The sequence below is a fragment of the Dipodomys spectabilis genome, unplaced genomic scaffold (assembly GCF_019054845.1).
Source record: "Dipodomys spectabilis isolate Male_0828 unplaced genomic scaffold, ASM1905484v1 ptg000175l, whole genome shotgun sequence".
Lineage (NCBI taxonomy): Eukaryota > Metazoa > Chordata > Mammalia > Rodentia > Heteromyidae > Dipodomys > Dipodomys spectabilis.
This window is the reverse complement of record NW_024870852.1, coordinates 10,725,384-10,750,997: the sequence shown is the minus strand read 5'-3', so window position 1 is coordinate 10,750,997 and position 25,614 is coordinate 10,725,384. Positions and strand designations below refer to the sequence as shown.

General features: G+C 47.2%; 1 protein-coding gene across 1 annotated transcript in view; it reads right to left on the bottom strand.

The window, feature by feature from the left end:
• Nucleotides 1–25,323, bottom strand: part of Efcab8 (EF-hand calcium binding domain 8) — a 47,309-nt gene extending 21,986 nt beyond the window's left edge. Inside the window, 14 exon segments of the mRNA XM_042694642.1 lie at nucleotides 91–239; nucleotides 540–607; nucleotides 3,135–3,265; nucleotides 4,993–5,056; nucleotides 6,103–6,112; nucleotides 7,561–7,685; nucleotides 8,136–8,220; nucleotides 8,367–8,472; nucleotides 9,605–9,740; nucleotides 14,646–14,749; nucleotides 16,452–16,570; nucleotides 18,653–18,794; nucleotides 22,319–22,370; nucleotides 25,241–25,323. Of these exon segments, the coding sequence (XP_042550576.1) occupies nucleotides 91–239; nucleotides 540–607; nucleotides 3,135–3,265; nucleotides 4,993–5,056; nucleotides 6,103–6,112; nucleotides 7,561–7,685; nucleotides 8,136–8,220; nucleotides 8,367–8,472; nucleotides 9,605–9,740; nucleotides 14,646–14,749; nucleotides 16,452–16,570; nucleotides 18,653–18,794; nucleotides 22,319–22,370; nucleotides 25,241–25,323 (1,374 nt within the window).
• Between the last annotated feature and the right edge of the window lie 291 nt (nucleotides 25,324–25,614).

Here is a 25,614-nt window from a genome sequence, read left to right as displayed (position 1 = left end):
CTCCCAATATTGGTTCCCCACTGGCTGAGCTAGATTCCTGCCCCCATTTTCTGAGGATGAGGTAGGGATGTGTTCTCCATAGGCCAGCACCTTGTCCCTGGAGATGCTGATGAAGATGCTATTCTCACTCTTCATGATGATGTGAGTCACTGATGTCTGATGTCCCTTCATCAGCCACACAGGCTTTTTGGAGATCAAGGGGTTCCACAGGCGGATATGGGGGTCATAGCCACCAGTCACTAGGGCCAAGAAATGGGTATCAGCCACCTGGGGCCTACAGTCAGGATTGCCAGATGGGAGAGGGTTTAGAGTCCATCAGCACCTCTCCTCCCTCTCTTCTCCACCCCTATCCCATACAGAGCCTGTATCACACAACATCCCCTGGTACCCATGAATGAGGCAAGAGTGGCAGGAGGCAGCAGCCAGTGAGAAGCCAGATACTACAGGATACCTTGGCTCCAGGAGTCCCTAGGCCCCCAGCAGCCCTGAATCCCGCTCTGTTGGACCAGCTGCTTCTGGGGTCCATGAAGGTAACTTACCTAGGAAGTTCTTGTCTGGGCAGTAATCAAAGCAAAGAATTCCTTTTCTTAAATTCAGCACTGACAACCTATAATGTCAAAGGGCGAAGGGCTGCAGAGCAAGGAGCAGCAGCCAGGGACTGAATCGAGGCCTGGGGTGGGGAGGAGCTAGAGACAAGGTCTAGCAAAAGGCTTAGAAAAAGTCTCCACCCAGTGTGTGTGTGTGTGTGTGTGTGTGTGTGTGTGTGTGTTCTACAGCCTACTCCCAATTATAGGGGTGTGTGTGTGTGTGTGTTCTACAGCCTACTCCCAATTATAGGTGTGTGTGTGTGTGTGTGTGAGTGTGTGTGTGTGTGAGTGTGTGTGTGTGTGTGTGTGTTCTACAGCCTACTCCCAATTATAGGGGTGTGTGTGTGTGTGTGTTCTACAGCCTACTCCCAATTATAGGTGTGTGTGTGTGTGTGTGAGTGTGTGTGTGTGTGAGTGTGTGTGTGTGTGTGTGTGTTCTACAGCCTACTCCCAATTATAGGGGTGTGTGTGTGTGTGTGTTCTACAGCCTACTCCCAATTATAGGTGTGTGTGTGTGTGTGTGTTCTACAGCCTACTCCCAATTATAGGTGTGTGTGTGTGTGTGTGTGTGTGAGTGTGTGTGTGTGTGAGTGTGTGTGTGTGTGTGTGTGTTCTACAGCCTACTCCCAATTATAGGGGTGTGTGTGTGTGTGTGTGAGGGTGTGTGTATGTGTGTGTGTGTGTGTGTGTGTGTGTGTTCTACAGCCTACTCCCAATTATAGGGGTGTGTGTGTGTGTGTGTGTGTTCTACAGCCTACTCCCAATTATAGGTGTGTGTGTGTGTGTGTGTGTGAGGGTGTGTGTATGTGTGTGTGTGTGAGGGTGTGTGTGTGTGTGTGTGTGTGTGTTCTACAGCCTACTCCCAATTATAGGTGTGTGTGTGTGTGTGTGTGTGCTACAGCCTACTCCCAATTATAGGTGTGTGTGTGTGTGTGTGTGTGTGTGTGTGTGTGTGTGTGTGTTCTACAGCCTACTCCCAATTATACTCCTAGTTCCTCCATTTCTACCTTGTGGCCAACTCTAGGCCACTATCATGTACAGCCTACTGCAGTGGCTTCCTGTCAAACACCACTATCCCTCTACTGAAAACCATCTTAGTACTAGACTATATCTGATTACAAATAAAATTATCTAAAGGTATTCTAAGGCACTTGGGAAAATATTCATTTGGATTAAGGTACTTAGTGACAATAATTTTTAAGATGTGCTATCTTTTTACAGTGTTCTATGTTTTTGAAATGTTTCATAATAGAAATGTCAAGGTCTGGGTACAGTGGTCCATGCCTGCAATCACAGTTATTTGGGATGGGAAGATCAGGAAGATTATGGCTTGAGGTCAGCCCAGGCAAAATTAGTGAGACCTCATGTCATTCAATAAGCCTAGTACAGAGGTTTTTGCCTGTCAGCCCAGCTATACAGGAGGCACAGATAGGTAGAAGGATTGAGGCTCAAAGCTATCTAAAAATAACTAAAGAAGGCTGGGAGCATGGCTTAACTGGTAGAGCACTTGCCTAGCAAGTAAACAGACCCTTAATTTAAAACTCTAGCTGGGTGCTGGTGGTTCATGCCTGCAATCCTAGCTACTTAGGAGACTGAGATCTGAATGAACCCTGTCAGTTTCTAGTTCCTATAACCGTCCAGGTAGGTCAGAAAGGCCCCCAGTTCCCAGATACCATCTACCACTGTTAGCCATATTTCTTTCATCCATCACAGGATTCAGCACTTCACTGAGCTCCACTTAAGAAAGTGGAGAAGGTGTTTGAGGAGAATGTCGGCTCTAATGGAGGTAAGGCTGCACTGCAGGCCTGGCCTCTGTGAACTCTGCTCATGACCAGTATCTGGGTGTGTGGAGGATTCATCCTATACCAGCGTTTGGCTCATTTAAAACTTACAATTTCCAGGTGCTGGTGGCTCACACCTAACATCATAGCATCTCAGAAGGTTGAGATCTAAGGATTGCAGTTCAAAGACAGCTGGATCAGGAAAGTCTGTGAGACTCTTATCTCCAATTAACTACCAGAAAACCGGAAGTGGCGCTGTGGCTCAAGTGGTAGAGCACTTGCCTTGAGCTGAAGAGCTCAGGGACAGCGCCCAGGCCCAGAGTCCAAGCCCCACAATTAAAGGGGGTAGAGGGGGGAAAGCCAGCACAGGCAGGAAAGTCTGTGAGACTTTTATCTCCAATTAACCACCAGAAAAATGGAAGTAGAGCTGTGGCTCAAAATAGTAAAACTAGCTTTGAGCAGAAGAGTTTAGGGATAGTTCCCAGGCCCTGAGGTCAAGTTCCACAACTGACCAAAAAAAGGATAACCACCAAACTTCAGAGCCAATCTCTAGGCTCTACTTCCCATCAGATCATAGAACACATGACTACTGCTTCCTGGGACCGGCATGTTCCTCAGGACACTGCTCTGAAAGTGGCCTCATGGGAGAGGCCACTGAAACAGAGGGGCCTCCTCTCTGATTGGAGACATCCACGTGTGGCTGGGTGAAGCCTGACACATTTGAGATACGCTCACCACCCACTCCCCTTCATGAGTCATGCCTTACTTGGGCCTCTCCGAGTCAGAGGGTGGCAATATTATCATCACCAGAGAGGACTTCTCGGTGGCTGAACAGGAGGCCACCACGTTCAGGCGGGGAATGAACTTGACCTGCTCACACCAGTTGGTATGGACAGCCTGGAGAAGAGAGTGACCCTGTCAAGATCAGTCCTCACCCAACCCCAGCCCCTCCTGAATATGACAAGTGCAAAGGACTAGAAGGTTCCAGAGATCACAGGGTCTAAGGCTCTTCCTTCCTCCAGAGACCACATCTCAGACATCATGCTAGCGCAGGCTCAGTGATCAGGGATGAGTGGCCATCCCTGGTCTTGGAAAATGCTGAAAAACCCCAGGTCTAGTATCATCTGTACTCTTGTTTTCTAAGTTAGAGGTAAGGCCAGGTGGGTCCCTTTCTAACATTGTTTTTCCCAACACTGAAGTACCAGTTGGTCTCCACAGATGCCTGTGCTTCTGGGTCCACTGCTGCCTCTACACTTCTCATGGCATGCTCACAGGAGCACATGCCTTGCCTGTATCTGTGGTAAAAGAAGGATGACGGCTACTCCGGCAGAAGCAGCAGACCATGGGCTGCTAGTTTTCCCCAGCTTTGACTCTATGATAGGGATTCACTACTTGTCCTCCCAATCTGGAGTTTGTTCTCTCTGGGAGAAAAGGAAAGGAGAAGAAAGAATGGAAGAGAGAGATGAATGAGAGACCAGATCATCAATCACTCAGGCAGTGTGTAAGGCACTGTGCTAGGCTTTCTGTCACTGTCTCCCCAAATGTCTATTCCAATGACAGCACAAACCTAAGGCACTGATTTGAGTCCTGGGATACTGAACAACATGGAGAAAAACCATACCCAAGACCAGATTCTCACAGCAGATTAAAAGGAAGAGAGAAATGGGTGCCACCTTTCTGATGTGGCCAGAAGACCTACTCTAAAAGAAGCCTCTGGAAGTCCTGACTCAGATGCCCTGAGGGTCTCATTTGTTTATTCCACAAATTATACTGAGAGGCCACTAAGCTGGAGCAATGTCTCAAGCACTAAAGATTGAACAGAGAGGACAGCACACTCAGTGCCTTTCCTTAAAGAGGTGACAATGTCATGAGGATACAGGACAAGGAGGAAGAAACAGATGGTGAGATTGCTTCAAATACATCATTGATAATGTGCAAATGTAACAGTGAATTCCCCTCTGTGTAACTAATGTAGGCTAAAATAAATACACGGAAAATAATAGACGGACCTCACAAAGTCAGGACTGGTAACCAGAAGTGCAAGGATAAAGGCAGAAGTAGGCAGCAGGTTGTTCTATGGTTAGTTGGTTGATAGGACCAGAAGGAAGCGAAGGAACAGCACATAGGAACCAAGCAGAAAAGTTCAGCAGCCTGAAGAAACATGTGCCTAGGCCCTGTGGTGCCTGGCCTCAGCAGCAGAGAAAACAAGAAGAAAAGGTGGCACAGAGGGAGATGGGGGGGACCGGAAATAAATAAGCCTGGAATGAACCAAAGTCCTGATGGCCACAAGATGATGATGAGAGCAGAGCTACAGGAACAACACAGCCGCACTGCTGACACGAACGTCCTCTGCTACTGCATGGAGAAGGGGAGGGTGAGGACAGGAAGAAGGGCAAAACTTGTGGGCCCAGAAGTAGCAGTGAAGATGGTGAGAGAAACATAACCACACCAGGGACACGTGTTCTGCCGTGTGCTGATAGAATCCAACCTCAATCCTACTTTTACAGTCTAAACCCCAAGGCCTAAGGTGGAACCCAGGGAGTAAAACCATTTAGCCTGTGAGTGGAATGTGTACATGGGTAAGTGCCATGGTATCTATCAAGCCAAAGAAAGACACAACTTACCCTTAGTCGGTAACTTTTATACAGAGTGGACTTCTCTTTTAAGAGTTTCCTCAGGGAAATGTTGCTCAAGATTTCTGGTGGAGGAAAATAAGCAAGGTTCAAATCACCAGCTTTCCCCCTCTTCCAGACAAGAAAACCTCAGATGATGCCAGGCACTGGTGGCTCACACCTGTGTTCCTAACTACTGAGGAGGCTGAGGTTGGAGGATTGCAGTTCAAAGCTAGCCCCAGAAGGAAAGTCCATGAGACCCTTATCTCCAATTAACTACAAAAAGCAGGAAGTGGAGCTGTGGCTCAAGCAGTAGAGTACTAGTTTTGAGCACAAAAATTTAGGGACAGTTTCCAGGCCCAGAACTCAAGCCTCAGGACTATCAAAAAAAGGAAAAACAAACCTCAAATGACATCTTGTATTTCTCTGTAACTCCTTGCTTCTTAAGAGCTTTCCCAACAAATGCTCACTCAGGCCTTGGCAGGACCTAGGGCATTCAGCACTGCCACCCAGCATGCTCCTGCAGCAGCTCCCAGCACAGTGGCTGACTCCATAATGAACTCCAGCCTTGCTAGAGAGGAGAAGGAACTGAGAGCTCAGGCTCTACTCACTCAGAAATATAATCCTTTGGCAGCCTGCCATCATGCCTCAGGATACATGGCCTCCTTAGGCAGAAAGCACCAGTTCTAAGAAGTGGAAAGTGTGTACATGCATGATGAACAAGCAAGTTTGGTGTGCTAGGCACTGCATGCAGCTCAGCCCTGTTTGGGGCTCAGAGTCTCCTGACTGCTTCTTCTCCACCCAAGGATAGCAGCTGAAGAACTTCCTAGATAGAATAGTAGCTGATCTAGATGGGTAAAACCAGAGATGCTTGGGGACAAAAATACAGACCTGTTCTCTGGAGCAATTCAGAGGTAGGCAGGCAAGGCAGCCTGGCCTTTGGGCTTACAGCAACTCCCAGGGGATGCAGCGGTGAGTGGTGGAAGGAGGGATTCTGAGGATTTATGTCAACATCTTTTTTTTTTTTTCTATCAGTCATGGGGCTTGAACTCTGGGCCTGGGCACTGTCGCTGAGCTCTTCAGCTCAAGGTGAGCAATCTACCACTTGAGCCACAGAGCCACTTCCAATTTTCTAGTAGTTTATTGGAGTCTCAGAGACTTCCTGCCCAGGCTGGCTTTGCACTGTGAGCCTCAGATGTCGGCCTCCTGAGTAGCTAGGCTTACAGGCATTAGCTACAAGCACCCAGCTATGTCAAGCTTCTTAACTGCTATAAAGTCACCAACCCCACTTGAAAGGAAGGGAGGAAGTTTATAAGCCTCACACCAGGTAGGATGTTACTCAAGGCTGGGACAAGGGAAATGCAGCACAATCAGGTTCTTATTCATTTTATTCACTAACACTATGCTTTCATTCCACACATCCTATAGCAAAGCCATCAATTAAGCATGGCTGCCATATTTGCATAAGGAGGGCACCCAGAGCTGGATGCATACCTAAGTCTGCCCTTCCACTCCCACACCCACAGGCTAGCCTACCATCTACATGTTGGTCCCCAGCCTGCAGTTAGCCAATGGCCTAGAAGGAGTCCTTCCCCATGCTCAAGTTCCATTTGGCTCCCATGCTGTCCCACCCACTCAGAAATCAACACAGCCTCCAATCTAATTGCAAGGATGGCACAATAACTGGGACAAGGCTGGCACCAAGGTGCCTCGAGATGGACACAGAATGGCCTAGAGGCCCAACAGTGTGCATCCAAAGTGTGATACTAGACAGGGTACAGCTCAGATGGGTCCCAAGACAGCCTCAGGCCCTGAGGTCATCAGGCCTAAGAGGCCTGAGGCTGGCTATCTTGCCACTGGGTGTCTAGGGCCCCTTGGCAAAACAGCTCCAGATAGCTTTCATTGTCAGTTTGGCCTGACATCGGTTAACAGTGTGGTCTCTGGATCGACATCTGACTTCAGGCCTCAACCGCCACTCACTAGCTGCAGGTGTGTATAGTTATAACCTGCTAAACTTCTCTGGTTAAGGGGGCTTTAGTATGTCGTTCCTTCCAGGCACTAGGTGGAGCTCAGGGGAGGTGGCTCCCCAAAGAATGGCTCACAAGTGCTCCCTGTGTTAGCCATGCTCCCTCTAAGCTAGGTGGTCCTCCAGGCCCCCTCAGACCCACTCTAAGGCTCCATTCCACTCACCCTCAGGCAGCTCAAGACCTAGAAGGGCAGAAGCTGCCATACCACCATGGATGAAGGTCCACTACCCCAGGCCTCTGAGAACAAGCAAGAGGGGTTTCTTCCAGGTCACAGCTGGCAGGTTCCATTCTTCCTAGATCTGCAGCCCCTCCTCCCCACCCCCCCCACCAGCCCTCACCTCTATAAGCTCCCACCTGCAGGAGACTGCCCCTCATCTCAGTCCCTCTTGTTTTCTCTCACCTGCACACCCAGGCCACTGGGCACAGCAGGCAGCCCCCTGTGAGCTCCAAGGAGCAGCCTTCCCAGAGGTCCTGCCTGGGGAGAAGGGAGAGAGGGACCCACTTCTACACACACTCCCCCAGGCCACTGCTCATGCCCGTGCATTGTAGCTACCAAATCTGGTGGTCTTGGGGAAGAAGCTGGGGTTGAACAACCCACTGGTCACATCATCAGAGGTGAAGATGATGACGTTGCCCTTGGTGTCCCCGTAGCAGAACACACCTCTTTGATAGTCAGACCTGGAGAAAGATGGAGACAGAAGTGTGCCATGCCCTCCATCTTGGGAGTGAGGACAGTGCCAATGGGCTTTACAGCCTTGCCCTAAACCTCTTCCTAGCTTACCAACTCACGCCTAAAAGACCCAGATTCAGATCATCATTGAACCAGAATTTCACAATGTTTCAAACAGTTTTGTTTCTCAGAATCCTCAGCCACACCAAACCAGCATCTGCCAGAATTGGCTATGTGGAAGGGGAGATGGAGGGAGAGGAGCACTCAGGCTCCAAGGTCAGAGTGACAGTAATGGTGGCCCGAGGTAAAAGGAGGCTTAAGAAGGACACAGGACCCTCAGAAGCAAAGGAGTGGAGATCATTCCAGGCCTGTCCCCATGGAGATTTTCTGGAGTCCAAACCCATTCCCCTAACTATATGTTGTAGCAGCTGCCATGATCCTGCATGCCTGAGACTCACCAGTAATCCATAACCAGAACACAGCTATCCAGGTCAAAGAAGGTGAAGGCCCGGACACAGTTATGGTTACTGATATCAAAGAACTCTGAGGAAAAGACAGAAGAGAACTTGACAATGGTGAACAGCCTTGTCTCTCTACCTGACCGTACTGCCAGAGGGCTCCCCTCCATCCACGCTCCCAGGTACACATGTGGGGCTCCCAACTACCACTGGAGAGCCCCAGGGACTCACCAATTTTCAGATCAGTGGATGCAACTGCGATGAGGTTCATGTTGTGCAGGCACACCATATCGATGACCCATATCTGCTGTTTGTGGAGCTTCTGGAGATCCTTAAGCTGAGGGAGAAAGGATGGCAGAGGCTTGGGTCGAGAAGGCTGATCGTGGAGGACGGCAGACACAGAGGGCCTTGCAAACCCTGTCTTGCCTCACAGGCCAGCATCAGGCACAGAGTGAAGAACATGAAGCTAACTGGTGTAACCAGGATGTGAATGTCTTTTGTGCTCATCTAGGAGTCCCAGGACCACCGTAGACCTTAGCCTCTCTTTCCCAAGGGATGAGCCCTGCAGCAGGTGCAAAGCACTGTGCAGGGTGGGGGCTGCAGAGGAATATGGGTACAAAACCCTTTTGTGCTGCCAGCAGCATTCTCCATGAGGTCTTTCTGTGAAACTGTACTTTTCTTCATTTGCTGCAGGGTATTAGGCTTGCCTGGCTGTGCCAAATACACAGTGGGTTTTCATGAGTATCCTCTCACTTACTCAATAGAAAGATCATGATGGTGGCTTCCCTTTATTGGGCACTTGTGTGCCTTGCCCTTGCTCAAGCTCTGCTCCTGTCTTCGCATGAACTCCCACAGCCCTGGGAGGGACACTAGTGATATACAAGCAAGCCCCTCTTGACCAATGAGGAATAAGGTGGAGAGAGCAACATAGTACCTTGCCTAAGTCACAGGCAAGTAGGTGGTGCAGGTGGGATTCTGACAGTTGGGACTCCAGAGTCTGACATCATGTGCTCACAGCCACATGATGCCCTGCCTCGCCTGGCAAACATGTGAATCAGCAGGTATTGGGGACAAGGTGGGTGTGACAGGAAAAGGAAAAGGAGGCACACTTCTAGCATAAGAGCCTTGCTGGGTGACACCATTCTCTGAAGCAGGGACTCAAGCACGATAAGCCTCGTGGGCAGGGGACTCCAGTAATATGCTGTTTGGACAAGCTAGGCTGCAGGTATCTGACAGCTATCCAAGTGGAGGAGCTGGCATCTGGGTGTAATTCCACTTAGGAGAAGAGAGGGTGAGGTTTCTGAGGAGAGGACAGGATCTGGACTCAAGACCTATAAGTCAGGCTGTTTAAGTCCCAAATCCCAGAGAAAAGCCCACTCCAGTGCCAGGATAGACACGTAACACTTCCAGAGTGCTATAGCAAATGCTCTTCAATGACTGTTTGCTCCAAATGTACCAGCCCCACTCACCCTAAAGGAGCTAATGATAGAGAAAGCCTCAGTCCAGAACTGCAAGACTCCATCTTTGGTGATAGTCAGAAAAACCCCACTTTTCTTGAAGCGCTGGATTAAATATTCCACTTTCACGATCTCACATCCGTGATTCCTGTGAACAGCAAGAAGCATGCAGAATGACCTCAGAACTGGCAACTACAATGGAACAAAAAGCCAGAGAGGAGGGAGGTAAAGTAAGCAGAGCAGTGTCACTCACCCATGCATACATGCACAGCACACCAAGAAACTGTAGCTGCCTCCAGAGATGGACTAGATCAACCATCTACTGGGCCATAAGAAAAAGATTCTTTTTCTGATTATGTCTGAAGTACTGGGTTTGATCCCCAGTGCCACAAAAAAAGGGGTAAAGGAAAAAGAGCCAAGTATGACGCAAGTGGGAGATGGGGCTCCAAAAACACACCCAGAGAAATAAGCTAAGTCCCTAATGGGGGGTAGAACAGAGGGGACAGAGACAATGGGTCTCGTACAAGACAGCAGTGGAGTGAGGCCAGGATTGAGATAAGAAATAACACCTTCTGGCCATTGTTCTAGCACTCTGATGTGGAATGGGAGATCAAACCCAAGAATGAGGCAAGAGTGGCGCAAGAGACAATGAGGAATTAGGGTCTGCGTACCCAATTCTTCATCTCAGGATAGGGACTGAACACAGTTTCCTAGAGCAGACCTGGCCTCGCAGGATGCTACATTTCACAAGCTTCAGTGCTACCTTCCAATGGCCCCAAAGTTGTCTTAAGCAAACTATCTGACCATTGGGGGCCACCATCAATTTGGCTTCCTGACATGGCATTCCAGACACTTTCCCACTTCATATGCTCAGTCTTTTGACATCTGGCAGGCTGGATCATCTTATGCCACCTTACAAGGATCCAAAGACACTTTCGCTGTGAAGCTACAGCCTGGTTGGGAGCAAAGCCAACTAAATGCAGGTGCCTTCATCCTAACTGCAGGGCCCGTTCTAAACTGTGCTGTGGGCATGTTCTGACTGTAACCCATGCTACTGTGAAATCCAACTGCAGTTCAATCTCCATAAAAGAGAAGGGAAAATGTATATATGGTCCCTTCTGTCCTGCCTCATTCCATGGCTCCATGAAGATCCATTCTCTAGTCATCACTGCCAATCAGACCATGAGGAGCTGGTACAACATAAAGGGCATAAATGAAGACAGCCCAAGAAGTGTCATCTCCCTGAGGTCTTGTCCACTCCTCTGGGTAACACCACCTCCCAGGATGGTGAGGGGATTAAAGTGGGTAGTGAATTTGGTTTTTTAAAAACAAGGTTGGCATAAACTGGGTACCAATGACTCATGCCTTATAATCCCAGCTACTCAGGAGATTGAGACCTGAGGATCACAGTTCAAAGCCAGCCCAGGCAGGAAAGTCTGTGAGACTTATCTCCAATTAACTAGCAAAAAGTAGAATCCAGACCCTGAGTTCTTGGCGCGCGCACACGCGCGCACGCACGCACACACACACACACACACGCACACACACACACACACACACACACACACACCCTTTCATGAAAGTAACTAAATGCTGTTTGGTTATTTTTCACCATCAAATTTGAAATTCTTTCTGGGCTTAAAGATTGTACAAATATAAAAAATACAAACAAGGAACAAGCTTCTTGACATTTTTGTCTGAAAACCTTTTTTTTCCTTTGTTGGTCATGGGGGTTTGAACTCAAGAGCCTGGGCAATGTTCCTGAGCTTCTTTTGTTCAAGGCTAATGTTCTACCACTTGAGCCACAGTGCCATTTCCGGCTTTTTCTGTTTATGCGGTCCTGAGGAATCGAACCCAGGGCTTCATGCATGCTAGTCAAACACTCTACCACTGAGCCACATTCCCAACCAACTTGCTGATGACTTTTTTTTCTGAGAACCTTTAAACACTGTTGGGATCTAAATGTTCCAAGGAAACAGAAAGACCAGTAAAGGTGTAGCTGCATCAAGAAAAGTGTTCATGCCAAAGTAGAGTCATAAAATCTTTTATTATTTATACTATTGACTTCTCAATAAAATCCCAACTAAGCTTTTTTTTTTTATAAGTTACCCTTTTATGATGTTCATTTAAATTCTCTTCTCTATTAAGTCCTGTGCTACCTGCAGGCAGGGAGTACCTGAGGACATGTCCACCCACACCTTCTCCTGACTGGGCCACAAATATAGGTCACCATACCACAGGAGCAGGCAGAATCTCTGGCCTTTGCCATCTGTCCAAGACCTTTGGTGCTCCCCAACACAAGGTGGGTTCAAGGAAAGGAGTCAATGACCAATAGGCAGCCTTCCTCAAGAGCCTTAGCTGCCAAGGACTGCTCTGGTTAGCAGGCCAGAGCCACCAAGAGCATTTCTTTGTTCCAAGAGTTTTGAGGGAAAAACACAAAGGGGGAACAGATAGTACCATAACACAGAAAGGAGGAGGTCATTGAAGCTTGACCCCTATAACCCCAAAACATGTTAAGCTGAAGGAATGTGAAGTTGATGTCTGTTGATTGGGGTAGGGAGGGAGGGGGGAGGAGGGGTGACTTCTTGACCTTCTCCTGAAGGTCAGATCTACTGGAATCTATCTTCTGCATAGCAGGAGAGAATTAGTCTCTGTGTCTCTGATGACCCCAAGACACAGAGGAATCTGAAGAGACAGGCTTGCTAAGTGTCCCCAAGCACTACATTCATTTCTCACCCCCTTGTCCTATCTTCTCACCCCTTCATCCTGTCTTACTTCACCAAACCTAGCACAAAACATTCGGGTTTAACCATGTCTTAGGGGCTTCATTTCCTTATGAAGGTCCCTGCTGTAATGTGAAACAATAAATCTGTATGCTTGTCTCTGTAGATCTGTCTTCTATTAGAAGTCCAGCCAAAAGCCTGGCACCAGTGGCTCATGCCTGTAACCGTAGCTATTCAGGAGGCTGTGATCTGAGGATCGTGGTTCAAAGCCAGCCCGGGAAAGAAAGTCCATGAGACTCATCTCCAATTAACCACCAGAAAACCGGAAGTGGCACTGTGGCTCAAGTGGTAGAGCGCTAGCGTTGAGCTGAAGAGCTGAGAGACAGCGCCCAGGCCCAGAGTTCAAGCCCCATGACCAAAAAAAAAAAAAAAAAAAAAAAAGTCCAGCCAAGAAATCTAAGATGGATAGAAGAAAAGGTTGTCTTCCCCTCTCCAAAGTCCAGTGGGCACAATGGGTATTGAAGCAGTCAGGCAGAGTCGAGAGTCTCCGGACAGGTGCCTATGGCTCACACCTGTAGTCCTAGCTACTCAGGAACCTGAGATCTGTGAATAACAGTTCAAAGCCAGTCCAGGCAGGAAAACCTGTGAGACTCTTACCTCTAATTAACTACCAAAAGCCAAAAATGATGCTGTTGCTCAAAGTAGTAGAGCACTAGCCTTGAGCACAAAAGCTCAGGAACAGCCTCCCAAACCTTGAGTTCAAGCCCCAGGATGGGCACACACAAAAAAGAGAAAGTGAGGGAAGGAATGACATTATCCAAAAAGAAATGTACTTATTACCTGATTTATGTAACTGTAACCCCTCGGTACATCATGTTTATAATGACAATAAAAAATACAGGAAAAAAGAGCCAGAAAGGGGGACGGGCAGACAGGTACACATTGCTCCCACCTGTAATCCTAGCTACTCAGGAGGCTAAAATTTGAGGATCACTGGGAAGGAAAGTTTGAAACTTATCTCCAATTAACCACCAAAAAGCCAGAAGTAGAGTTGTGGTTCAAATGGTAGAACACTACTAGCCTTAAGTAAAATATAGCTCAGGAGAGCACCTAAGCCAAAAATAAAAGAAAAAGCACAAAAATAAAAGATCCCCCCCAAGCTCCCAAAGAGCTAGCAAAGCTGAAGCCTCTGTAGCCTGCCAGGAGACTGAGGAACAAAACCCCACCCAAGCCCCAGAGGATGAAACTATCAGATCCCTTAACATGAGGAAAAGCAGGATTAACACCATTTTAGGGTACAGGGGAGAGACTGAGGGCCAAACAAGACAATCCTTAACTTTCTGACTAACAGCCTAGAGAGCAAGACATTGGACCTCTCTAAGTCTCAAGGGTTTTGTTTTGTGCCTATCCTGGGGCTTGAACTCAAGGCCTAGACCTGAGCTTCTTTTCTGCTCAAGGCTAGTGCTCTACTATTTGAACCATAACACCATTTCTGGCTTTTTGTCGGTCATGGGGTTTGAACTCTGGGCCTGGGCGCTGTCCCTCAGCTCTTCAGTTCAAGGTGAGTGCTCTACCACTGGAGCCACAGCACTACTTCCGGTTTTCTGGTGGTTAATTGGAGATAAGAGTATCAGGGACATTCCTGCTTGGAATGGCTTTGAACTGCTATCCTCAGATCACAGCTTCCTGAGTAGCTAGGATATGGGCATAAGCCACCAGAGCCCGGCCATTTCTGGTTTTTTTCTGGGTAGTTTATTGGAGATAAGATTCTTACAGAATTTTCTTTTTTTTTGGGGGGGGGGGGGGTCTGGTCGTGGGGCCTAAACTCTGGGTCTGGGCGCTGTCCCTCAGCTCTTCAGCTCAAGGCTAGCGCTCTACCACTTGAGCCACAGTGCCACTTCCGGCTTTTTTCTTTTTGCTTATGTGGTGCTGAGGAATCGAACCCAGGGCCTCAGGCATGCAAGGCAAGCACTCTACCACTGAGCCACCTTCCCAGCCCCTCTTACAGACTTTTCTACTCAGGCTGGCTTTCAACTTGGATCCTCAGATTTCAGTCTTCTGAGTATCTAGGATTTCAGGTACAAGCCACGACAACCCAGCACCTCAGTTTCTTTATCTATAAACTGTGAGAACAAATCACCCACCTTCATTGTCATTAGCTCTTATAGAGCTGTGAAGCTGACAAGACTAGAGGATGTGCAGCACAGAGCCTGGTGTCAGGCACTTAAGTAGACCAGCAGAGGGTGTATCAACTCAGGAAGTTGCTCCCTGCAGGGCTGGTTCCACACCTCTCCCTCCCCACCACCCAAGGTGCTGGGAGAGGCTCTCACAGGTGGATGATCCTCATGGGAAAGTAGAAGTGCAGGCGGTACTGGTTCTTCCTGGTCTCTTCCTTTACCCTTAACTCCCGCATCATGAAATCTACATACTTTTGCTGGAAGACAGAAAGAAAGTGTTGGTGGCAGGCTAGATATTTGTGTTCAGGAACCAAGCCTGGTTTCCAGTCTTTCCCTTTCTCACCCCAGCATGGTACAAGGGACTCTTAGGACTGCTTTTGGGGCCACGGAAGTAGCCAAGCATTGATGCTTGATGCTTGAATCCCAAATATGGGAAGGGCCTATTCACAATAGCAAACCACTACCTTCTTCCTGAACTCTCTATGTAATGCCAAGCACACCTGGGTCATAGCTGGCATTTCACTTAAAGCTTCTTATTTCCCTCCACCTTACATAAATCATAATAATACTGAGGCTTATGTATGATCATGGCCAATTCCATGATCAAGTTTACATCAGGGAAGACCCATAACTAGATTGATGCACTTGTATTGCAAATATTTACAACTCTAGTCTCAGCCTCTAGTCTCAACAGGGCCCAAACAAGCCATCATATGAAGTTACCACAAAAAATAAACCAGATCTGGGCATACTGGTGCCCATCTGTATACAGCTACTAGGGGGTGGGGAGAGACAATTACAGGAGCAGAGAAGTTTGAAGTTGAGCCCGTGACAAAAACCATTTATAAATAAATAGGAGTGATTAAGAATCATTGTATAAATGGTAGAAAATACTGGCAACATGGTTATTATAGAATGTTATGAGAAATTAATTAAATAAGCAAGCCTGGAATGATATTCCAGTGTGAGGGGGTCTATATCCTATAGAAGATCACATGGGCCTCTGAAGCACTCTCTGAGTTTGAACACCAGTTCAACTGCTAACTAGCCCTGCAACCCTGGAAAAGTTTCCAAACTTCTCCATGTTTCAGTTGCCCAACTTGCTAGTGACAAATAGTGGCACCTAACTCATGGGATTCCTTTGAGCTTTGAGCAGAATAGCACAAGAACTGTTTAGCACGGAGTCTCACATAATTATAATGATTTACAACACGAGTAGGTCAGACTCAGCTTGGTCCTATTTTGTATGCTTAAATACTATGTGCACTTAATGGAGAACATTTAGAATTAGAATAAAATCAGCCTTAAAGTTATGCTATAAAGAAAGCTCTAGTTGGTGCTGGGAAGGTGGCTCAGTGGTAGAGTGCTGCCTTGCATGCTTGAGGCCCTGGGTTCGATTCCTCAGCACCACATAAGCAAAAAAAGAAAAAAGCCGGAAGTGGCGCTGTGGCTCAAGTGGTAGAGCGCTAGCCTTGAGCTAAAGAGCTAAGGGACAGCGCCCAGGCCTAGAGTTCAGGCCCCACGACCAGACTCCCCTCACATCCCCCCCAAAAAAAGAAAGCCCTAGAAACTCTGGATCTCATAACCTTTAGTTGGCTTCTGCCTGAGTGATTTATAATAAATACAGGAGCTTGTATCCTTTAGTTGGACAAGAGGTTAGTGGGCAGAACAACCATAAGATAGTCTGAAGCAAGGATCACTGACACTCACCACACCTTTCCTGTGCCCCAGGACAGACATGACATGTGAGCTCAGCTCATAGAAGTTTCAAGGGTCCCCTCTATCACACGAGGCTCTTTCTACCTAGCCAGCATCCAGCTGATATGGGAATCCAAAGAGGTTGTCTCTCCACCTTCATGTGGTTCTGCCAACAGGCCAAGAGTATACACGCACTCACACTCTAGTGTGCAGCCGGTCACACCCGCACTTGCACTCACACCATTTTCACTCTCTTCTCACCCAGGAGACACTGCCATCACAGTCTGAGTCCACTTTCAAGAACAGCGCCTCCAGCATCTCATCTGTAACATTGCTTAGCACCTTCTTCATGGACTTAATGAAAGTTTTCAAGTCCAGGGCTTCAGAAAGAAAAGAAAAAATATCACACATTTAGCCACAAATCACTCAGCTACCCAGGGCCTGTGGTGTCCACAGGTGCCTAGGTGCTAGGAGGGCACAGGCAGAGGGCTACATCTACTGGATGCCTTCTGCTTAAGGCACACTCTTTCCTGCCTTGCCTGCAATGCCCAATGAACTGTTGCTGGGGAGAGGACTATGGCTCCTGCCAGTGGTGTGGAGGCTTGGGAAGCAGCTTCTTTCCAAGCCCCTCACATAGAGACATTTGCTTGGTCCCATCTATCCTAGCAGAGAACTGCTTCCTGACGCTTCCACTCTAACTTGGTTTTTTTGGTTGTGGGGCTTGAACTGTCCCTGAGCTCTTCAGCTCAAGGTGAACGCTCTATCACTTGAGCCACAGTACCACTTACAGTTTTCTGGTGGTTAACTGGAGATAAGAGACTCAAAGGCATTTCTGCCTGGGCTGGCTTTGCACCCTGATCCTCAGATCTCAGCCTCCTGAGTAGTTAGGATTACAGGCATAAGCTACCAGTGCCCAGCTTGGTTTTTTTGTTGGTTTGGTTTGGTCAGTCCTGGGGCTTGAACTCAGGGCCTTGGGCACTATCCCTGAGCTTCTTTGCTCAAGGCTAGCACTCTACTACCTGAGCTATGGCACCACTTCCGGCTTTTTCTGTTTATGTGGTACTAAGGAATCAAACCCAGGGCTTTAAATGCTGGGCAATCACTCTACCATTAAGCCACATGTATGTAGTTGTAATTCTTGTTCCTGAAGGTCACAGGAAGAAAAGAGTAACTGCATAAAGGGAAAAACCCAACAATCATGGAGGTTGGAGGGAGAGCTGGTTTCTCTGCATACTGAAAGGTATCCTGGGATGTGTACCTTTGGGATTTGAACTGTATGAATATATTGCATGTTCAAAACTAATGTAAACACCAACCACAGCCAAAGTTTATACTATTGGGGTCCTCTAAGACCTAACAGTGGTTGAATTGCAGAGTGGACTGAACAAAACCTCCAACATCACTTTCTCTTAGTTGTTTGCTTTTAAAATCACTACTCACAGGGCTGGGAAGGTGACTCAGTGAATGAGTCCTTGTCTTGCATGCATGAGGCCCTGGGTTCGATTCCTCAGCACCACACAAATAGAAAAAGCCGAGGTGGAGCTATGGCCCAAGTGGTAGAGCGCTAGGCTTGAGCTAAAGAGCTGAGGAAACAGCGCCCAGGCCCAGAATTCAGGCCTGACCCCCCGCCCCCAAAAAAATCACTAACTCACTTTAAAATAAGTAATTCTGGGGGGCAAACAGCCCTGTATTATTAATCTCTTATTACCTTTGCTGTAACTAATACCTCTGACATGGGGGTATGATGGTAACTGCCTACAACGTTTTTAAAAGAATTAAAGGCTCCTTTTTTTTTTTTTTTTTTTTTTTGAGAAAGGGAAAGTACTAGGTTAAACTCAAGAGCCTTACGCTTTCTATGTTTCTTTTTGTTCCTGTTTGGAGTTTTTAAGGTTTGGAGGCTGGTCCTGGGGCTTGAACACAGGGCTGGACACTGTTGCTGAGCTTTTTTTGCTCAAGGCCTAACTCTCTACCACTTGAGCCACAGCTCTATTTCCAGCTTTTTGGTAGTTAATTGGAGATTAAGAGTCTCACAGACTTTCTTGACCCAGCTGGCTTCTTTTTTTTTTTGGGGGGGGGGGGGGGGTCCAGTCGTGGGGCCTAAACTCTGGGCCTGGGCACTGTCCCTCGAGCTCTTCAGCTCAAGGCTAGCGCTCTACCATTTGAGCCACAGCGCCACTTCTGGCTTTTCTGCATATGTGGTGCTGAGGAATCAAACCCAGGGCCTCAGGCATGCAAGGCAAGCGCTCTACCACTGAGCCACCTTCCCAGCCTCCCAGCTGACTTCTAACTACAATCCTTAGATCTCAACCTTCTGAAATGCAATGTTGACAGTTGTGAGCCACCAGCACCTGGAGATTGTAAGTTTTAAATGAGCCAAAACACTGGTATGGTGTGAACTCTCCATACACCCAGATACTGGTCATGAGCAGAGTTCAGAGGCCAGGCCTGCAGTGCAGCCTTACCTCCATTTAAGCCGACATCCTCCTCAAACACCTTCTCCACTTTGGCTAAGTGGAGCTCAGTGAAGTGCTGAATCTTGTGGTAGATGAAAGAAGTCTGGCTAACAGTGGCGGATGCTAGCCGGGAACTGGATGCTTCTTTGACCTGGATGGTTATAGGAACCAGAAACGGACAGGGTTCATTCCCTGAGCCAACAATTTTTCACCATGTCTTAGGTAAAAAAAGAGACCCCTTGTGGGCTGGGAAGGGGGCTCAGTGGTAGAGCGCTTGCCTTGCATGCATGAAGTCCTGGGTTCGATTCCTTAGCACCACATAAGCAAAAGGAAAAAAGCCGGAAGTGGCGCTGTGGCTCAAGTGGTAGAGCACTAGCCTTGAGCTGAAGAGCTGAGGGACAGCGCCCAGGTCCAGAGTTCAGGCCCCATGACCAGATCCACCCCCCCCCCCAAAAAAAGAGACTCCTTGGGAAGAATATGCTAAGTTGTGCTACTTTTAGTTACTTACTGGTAATCAACATCATTAAAAATCTAGATCAGTTCTACTGACCCTGAAGAGTTAACTACCATACCTCTTATACAGAGGCTCAGCAATGTTAGAGGACTCATTTATTCAGGGCCTGAGCCCCAATAAAGGCACATCTCTTCATGTTGCTATGAAAGCTCACTTACTCATGGTCCACATGAGTGTGGACCATGCACTGTGCGTGCAACAACAAACAGCGGCGTCCCAGCCTTCATGGCGCCCAATAGATACGTTAACCCTGCTCTCACCATCCACCAAATTAGGGATCTCAGCAACATTTTCAGCTCTTCTCTCCATGCACTCTTCTTACCTTCAACTTACTGTAGACTCTTCTGGTTTTATTTTAACCAGTCTTGGGGCTTGAACTCAGGGCCTGGATACTGACCCTGAGCTTCTCTTTTGCTCAAGGGTAGCACACTACCACTTGAGCCACAGCACCACTTCCAGCTTTTTAAAAACATTTTATCGTCAAGGTGACATACAGAGGGGTTCCAGTTACATGCGTAAAAGAGTGAGCACATTTCTTATCAAACATTGTGATCTCTCCCTCATTCTTCTCCCAGTTTCCCTCCTCTCTTCCCTACCCCCCAGCTTTTTCTGGGTAGTTTATTGGAGATAAGTCTTTCAGACCTTCCTGCCTGGGCTGGATTTGAACTGTGATCCTTAGATCTCAGCCTCCTGAGTAGCTAGGATTATAGATGTGAGCCACCATCACCCACCTCACCTGTTGATTCTCACAGGTTCCTTCTCCCACATATAATACTTCCCCAAATTCATGTCACACCCCAAAGTCTGACCCTTTTTTTGTGCCATCCTGGAGCTTGAACTCAGTACTGTCCCTAAGGTTTTTGTTTAGCTCTCTATCACAGCTCTACTTTCCAATTTTTCTGTTTAATTGTAGATAAAAAAAAAAAATCTCACAGACTTTCCTGTTCAGGCTGACTTTATATTGCAATCCTCAGATCTCAGCCTCCTGAGAAGCTAAGATTATAGGCATGAGCCACAGGTGCCTGGCTCAAAGTCTAACTTTTTGTGGGGTCAAGTACAATGACTTCACAAAAGATCAGAGTCTGGTCTTTCCTTCTGATCCACCAGCCAACACTGGCACCCATCATCTTCCTAGAAGGCAACTTTTCCTGACCCGCCCCCTAACTGCTCCCTCTACCTCCTAAGCATGGCATTCAAAGCTCTGTACAACCCAGCTCTGACCTAGTGTCAATGCAGGTATCAGGTTCCAGGCAGCCTCAAGACATTTCCATTTCTACTCACACTTTCTCTATGCACAATCCAGCCCACCTGACCCAGAAGTAAACTCCCCACCCATTCTCTAATTTGGCTCAGATAGTACTTCTTCAAAGTTTTTCCTTAATTTCTAACTGAGAGCCACCACTGTCACCTCAATTTTCTCAGGCTTTTTGTTCAGACATCATCTGGTGCCCCTTGGAAATGGAGTTCTGTGCAGCAGCAGGCAGACATTATGGCAGGTCTCTACCCACACATGGACACTGCAAGTAGGAGGGGAAGCACAAGGATGCAGAAGGCTCCAGAGCTCTGGGCTAGGATTCTGCCTGGCTCTCCCAATTCAAGCTGTGTTATCTTGGATTCACTTGTCTGAGGCACAGAGCTTGCCATCCAACCCCACAGTGTAGGGTTGTGGAGAACTAAGTAGCTCCTGAGTACTCGGGAAGCCCAGCAAAGTTGACTTCACAATAAATGACAGTTCTTGTCACTCATTTCATTGAGCTAAGAGTATGCTCATTTATCTTAATCTTAATTTGTATTATCTGTTATTATCCAGCCCCATACACTTAATTAAAAGATCATATAGATTAGGCTTAGTAGTAATTTTTATAGCCCAGTTTATCATTATTATAACTTTGCTGGACAAAAATATTAAGGCATGTATAGATTAAACCGATGAGTCTCCTGCCAGGTGCTGGTGGCTCATGCCTCAGGAGACTGAGATCTGAGTGACTCAGTTCAAAGCCAGCCTGGGCACGAAATTCCCCGTGAAACTCTTATCTCCAATTAACCACCAGAAAACTGGAAGTGGCTCTGTGGCTCAAGTGGTAGAGCACTTGCCTTGAGGTGAAGAGCTCAGGGACAGTGCCCAGGAACAGAGTTCAAGCCCCATGACCGACAAAACAAAAACAATTAAATTTATAGCCTCAAATGTGTGGCATTTGGCCCATGTGGTACTTTAAAAGAAACCAACCTTAGCCAGATTCTGGTGGTTCACATCTATAATCTGAGCTACTCAGGAGGCTGAGATCTGAGGATCATGGCCAGCTCCAGCAGAAAAGTCTGTGAGACTCTTATCTCCAATTAACCACCCAAAAGCTGAGTCTTTCAAGCCCTGAGTTCAAGCCCTATGACCAACACATACACAAAAGAAATCAGGGTTGGAGATATGGCTAAGGTGGCAGGGCACCTGCCAATGAGCAATAAGCATCAGATACAAAGTTTGAGTCTGGTCTCAAATAAAAAAGAAAGTAAAAGAGCCATGTATTGGTGGCTCAAATCTGTAATCCTAGCTACTCAGAAGGTTGAGGTCTGAGGATCATGGTTTGAAGCCAACCTGAGCAGAAAAGTCCCCGTGAGACTCACCTCCAATAAACTACTCAAAAAAAAAAAAAAAAAAAAAGCCAGAAATGGCGCTGTAACTCAAGTGGTAGAGTGCAAACCTTGAGGGACAACACCCAGGCCCTGAGTTCAAGCCCAAGGATTGGTAAGAAAGAAAAAAAAAAAAACAGAAAAACAAAAACAAAGCCAGGCACTGGTGGCTCATACCTGTAATCCTCACTACTCAGGAGGCTCAGATCTGAGGATCACAGTTCAAAGCCAGCCTGGAAAGTCCATGAGACTCTTATCTCCAATTAACCACCAGAAGTGGCACTGTGGTTGTAGTAGTAGAGCGCTAGCCTTGAGCTGAAGAGCTGAAGGACAGCGCCCAGCCCAGAGTTCAAGCCCCATGACCGACAAAAAAAAGAGAGAGCGAAACCAGGCTGCTGCAGGTACACTTAAGTTACCTGCCTTGCCCTTTTAAGTAAACTACCCAGGTACAGAGGCCAGTGGACTTTTGCTATAAGTGATGTTCTGAGTGGCTCTAGAAAGCCTCTCTCTTTATTCTCTGCTGATGCTGTGCTTACCTTGGGCACTTGGGAGCTCTCTTCTACATCCCCAGAAGACACCTGCCTTGACCTAAAATAGGGAATCATCATCACTTTAACTCCAGTCTTTGAAAGGACCATGTGCAAGGCAGACCTAGCAAAGTCTGGCAGGGAAGATCGTCAAAGGAGAAAGTGGTTGCTCTTTGCCTATAGATTGTCAGCCAGCATTTCATAAACATCCTTTCTCCCACGCTGGGCAACAATGGCTCATGCCTATAGTCCTAGCTGCTCAAAAGGTTGAGATCTGAGAATCACAGTGCAAAGCCAGCCTGGGCAAAAAAAAGTGTGTGTCTTCTCTCCAATTAATCATCAAAAAAAATTTCAGAAGTGGAGCTACGGCTCATAGCCTTGAGCACAAAAGCTTAGAGACAGGACAAAATGTAAACAAATGCAGCAGTGGTACTCATTAGACACTATGTTGTCAAATGAACTAAACAATTTGTGGGTGGGATGGGAGAGAAAAGCTTGAAGAATGTGAAGGAAAGGTGACAATGTCCAAAAAGATATTTACTCTTTCCCTGACTTATGTAACTTTAACTCCTCTGTACCTTTATGATATTGGGGAAAAAACAAAAAACAAAAACAAAACTCAGTGACAGTGCCTAGACCTTGAGTTCAAGTCCCTGGACCATCACAAAACTAATAAATTTAATTTAATTTTTAAAAACCCCTTTTTCCACAAGGCACCAGTGGCTTATGCCTGTATACCTAGTCACTCAGGAGGCTAAGATCTAAGGATTGCAGTTTGAAGCCAGCCTGGGCAGAAAAGTCCCCATGAGACTCTTATCTCCAATTAACCACTTAAGAACCAGAAGTGGCTCTGTGATTCAAGTGATAGAGCACTAGCCTTGAGCACAAGGAGGCTCAGGGGCAGCACCTAAGCCCTGAATTCAAGACCTACAACAAGCAAAAAAAAAAAAGGGACGGGAGCCTGAGAAGGTAGCTTAGTGCTTGCCTAGCATGCATGAAGCCCTGAGTTCAATTCTTCAGTACCACAGACACAGAAAAAGACAGAAGTGGTGCTATGGCTTGGCGCTGTGGCTTAGGTGATAAACTGCTGCAAGCTCAGGGACAGTGCCCAGGCTCTGAGTTCAAGCCCCAAGACTGGCAAAAAAACAAAGCAAACAAACAAACAAACAAAAAACCCTTTCCCACAGTTGACAATAGTACCGTCACCTGTTAGAGTTGTCCTGCTCAAGTTATGGGGCTCTTCAAGTTACTTTACTCCTAAAAGTGTCACACATTCTACAGGATTCCCAAGGGCCTAAGGAGTCATGTGGTGGCCCCAAAACAACTCATAGCTGAGGAAAATGAAGAGCAGGCACACTTCCAAAAATCAAAGATATGTGCCAGAGGTGGGACTTGACATCCCACTGCAAACACTCCCAACTCACTGCTAGTGCCTTTACAGCAGCCTGAGGATTGGGAGAGCATGGGAAAGAGGTCTCTTCCACACAACTCTGCTCTGAGAACAAAGGCATGTTTCTGCTGGGTCAGCATTGTGTTAGGCTACTAGGGCCCCAGTCCATTTCATTAGCAAGTTCCTCCCCTCCACCCCACAAACCCCCACCCCACCCCCCACCCTTGCAAGACTCAAGTACCACCTTGGCATAGATAGCAGGAATAGCCAGAAAGCCTAAGGACTTCCTAGGACTCACCAAATGAGCCACTTGACTGAGCAAAAGGGTTGTAGGAGGCAGAGAACAGAAAGGAACAGTAGGAGAAAAGAGTGGAAAGGAAAATTGGATGCAGAATACAAAACTTAATGTCTGACCCAGGAGAATATACAGTACAGAGAGTAGTTATGGAAGTTCTTGGCCCAAGATGGAGAGCAAGTAGAGGAAGACTGATCAAGAGTGTCATCGCCACGGGACTGGGAAGGTGGTTCAGTGGTAGAGCGCATGCCTTGCATGCCAGAGGCCCTGGGTTCGATTCCTCAGCACCATATAAGCAAAAAGAAAAAAGCCGGAAGTGGTGCTGTGGCTCAAGTGGTAGAGCGCTAGCCTTGAGCTGAAGAGCTGAGGGACAGCGCCCAGGCCCAGAGTTCAGGCCCCATGACCAGACCCAAAAAAACAAACAAACAAAAAAAGAGTGTCATCGCCAATGATGTCTTGGTGACAACTTGGATGTCAGGACCAAGGATCAGAGAGCCAAGGAGCTCTAAAAACTAAAAACATGCTAACTAGGAGTAAGGACAGAAGCATTTCCAGGAGGAGCAGGGAGGGAAAGTGGTTTGATGCAAGTGATACTAAACCATCCAATTAGAAATAAAATACAAGCCAGATACTAGTGAATTATGGCCTAAAATCCTAGCTACTTAGAAGGCTGAAATCTGAGGATCATGATTTGAAGCCAGGCTGGATAGACAAATCTGAGAGACACTTATGTCCAATTAACCAAAAGCTGTTGTCTTTAATCTATTCCCTAGAGTTATCCTGTCCACAGCAGAGTGAAGAGGGAATGGGTAGGTAGAAGATGCAGATCTGAAGGCTGGTATCTCACGCCTGTAATCCTAGTTACTCAGGAGACTGAGATCTGAAGATAGAGGTCTGAACCCAGCACAGGCAGTAAAGCCTATGAGACTCTTATCACCAGTTAACCACAAAAAGCCAGAAGTGGAGCTGTGGTCTTAAGTGGTAGGGTGCTGCTAGCTTTGGACACAAAAGCTTAGGGACAGTGACCAGGCCGAGTTAAAGCCCCAGGACTAGCAAAAACTAAACTAAAATAAATACAGATATAGAACTAGGTGAAGGTTTGGAAAACCACACAGGAAGATGGAAGGTCAGTAACTAGAGTCCTCCATAATTGATGAGTAGACATTGATAGGGCAAAGTTGATTGAAGGGCATATGCAGGCCAAGGTATCCAATTTTTGGAGGGGGACTATGACCCAGTCACTCACACTGACTCAACTTGGTCTCCCCAGCTAAACAGGCTGGTTATCAGGGAAGTATTAGATTTCAAGTCCAATTTCAACTGCGACATCTTGACAGCTTGTCCCTGAGTCCAAGACAAGCACCTCTATAAAGTCATATTGGAACTCTGAGGGATTCCACTGGCCTCAGAGTCATACTTAGAACTAGGGATTAAGAGAGAATTCCACATCAAGAATCTAATAGTCCTAGAATCTACCCCCCAAGCCATACTCACACAGCCCATCCAACATGAGACACTCTTTTTTAATGAAGTTAAACTTAGAGCTGTGACAGAAGACAGCACAAATAGGCTGGAAAGTACCAATAGAAAACTGAATGCTAGGCACTGGTGGTTCAGGGA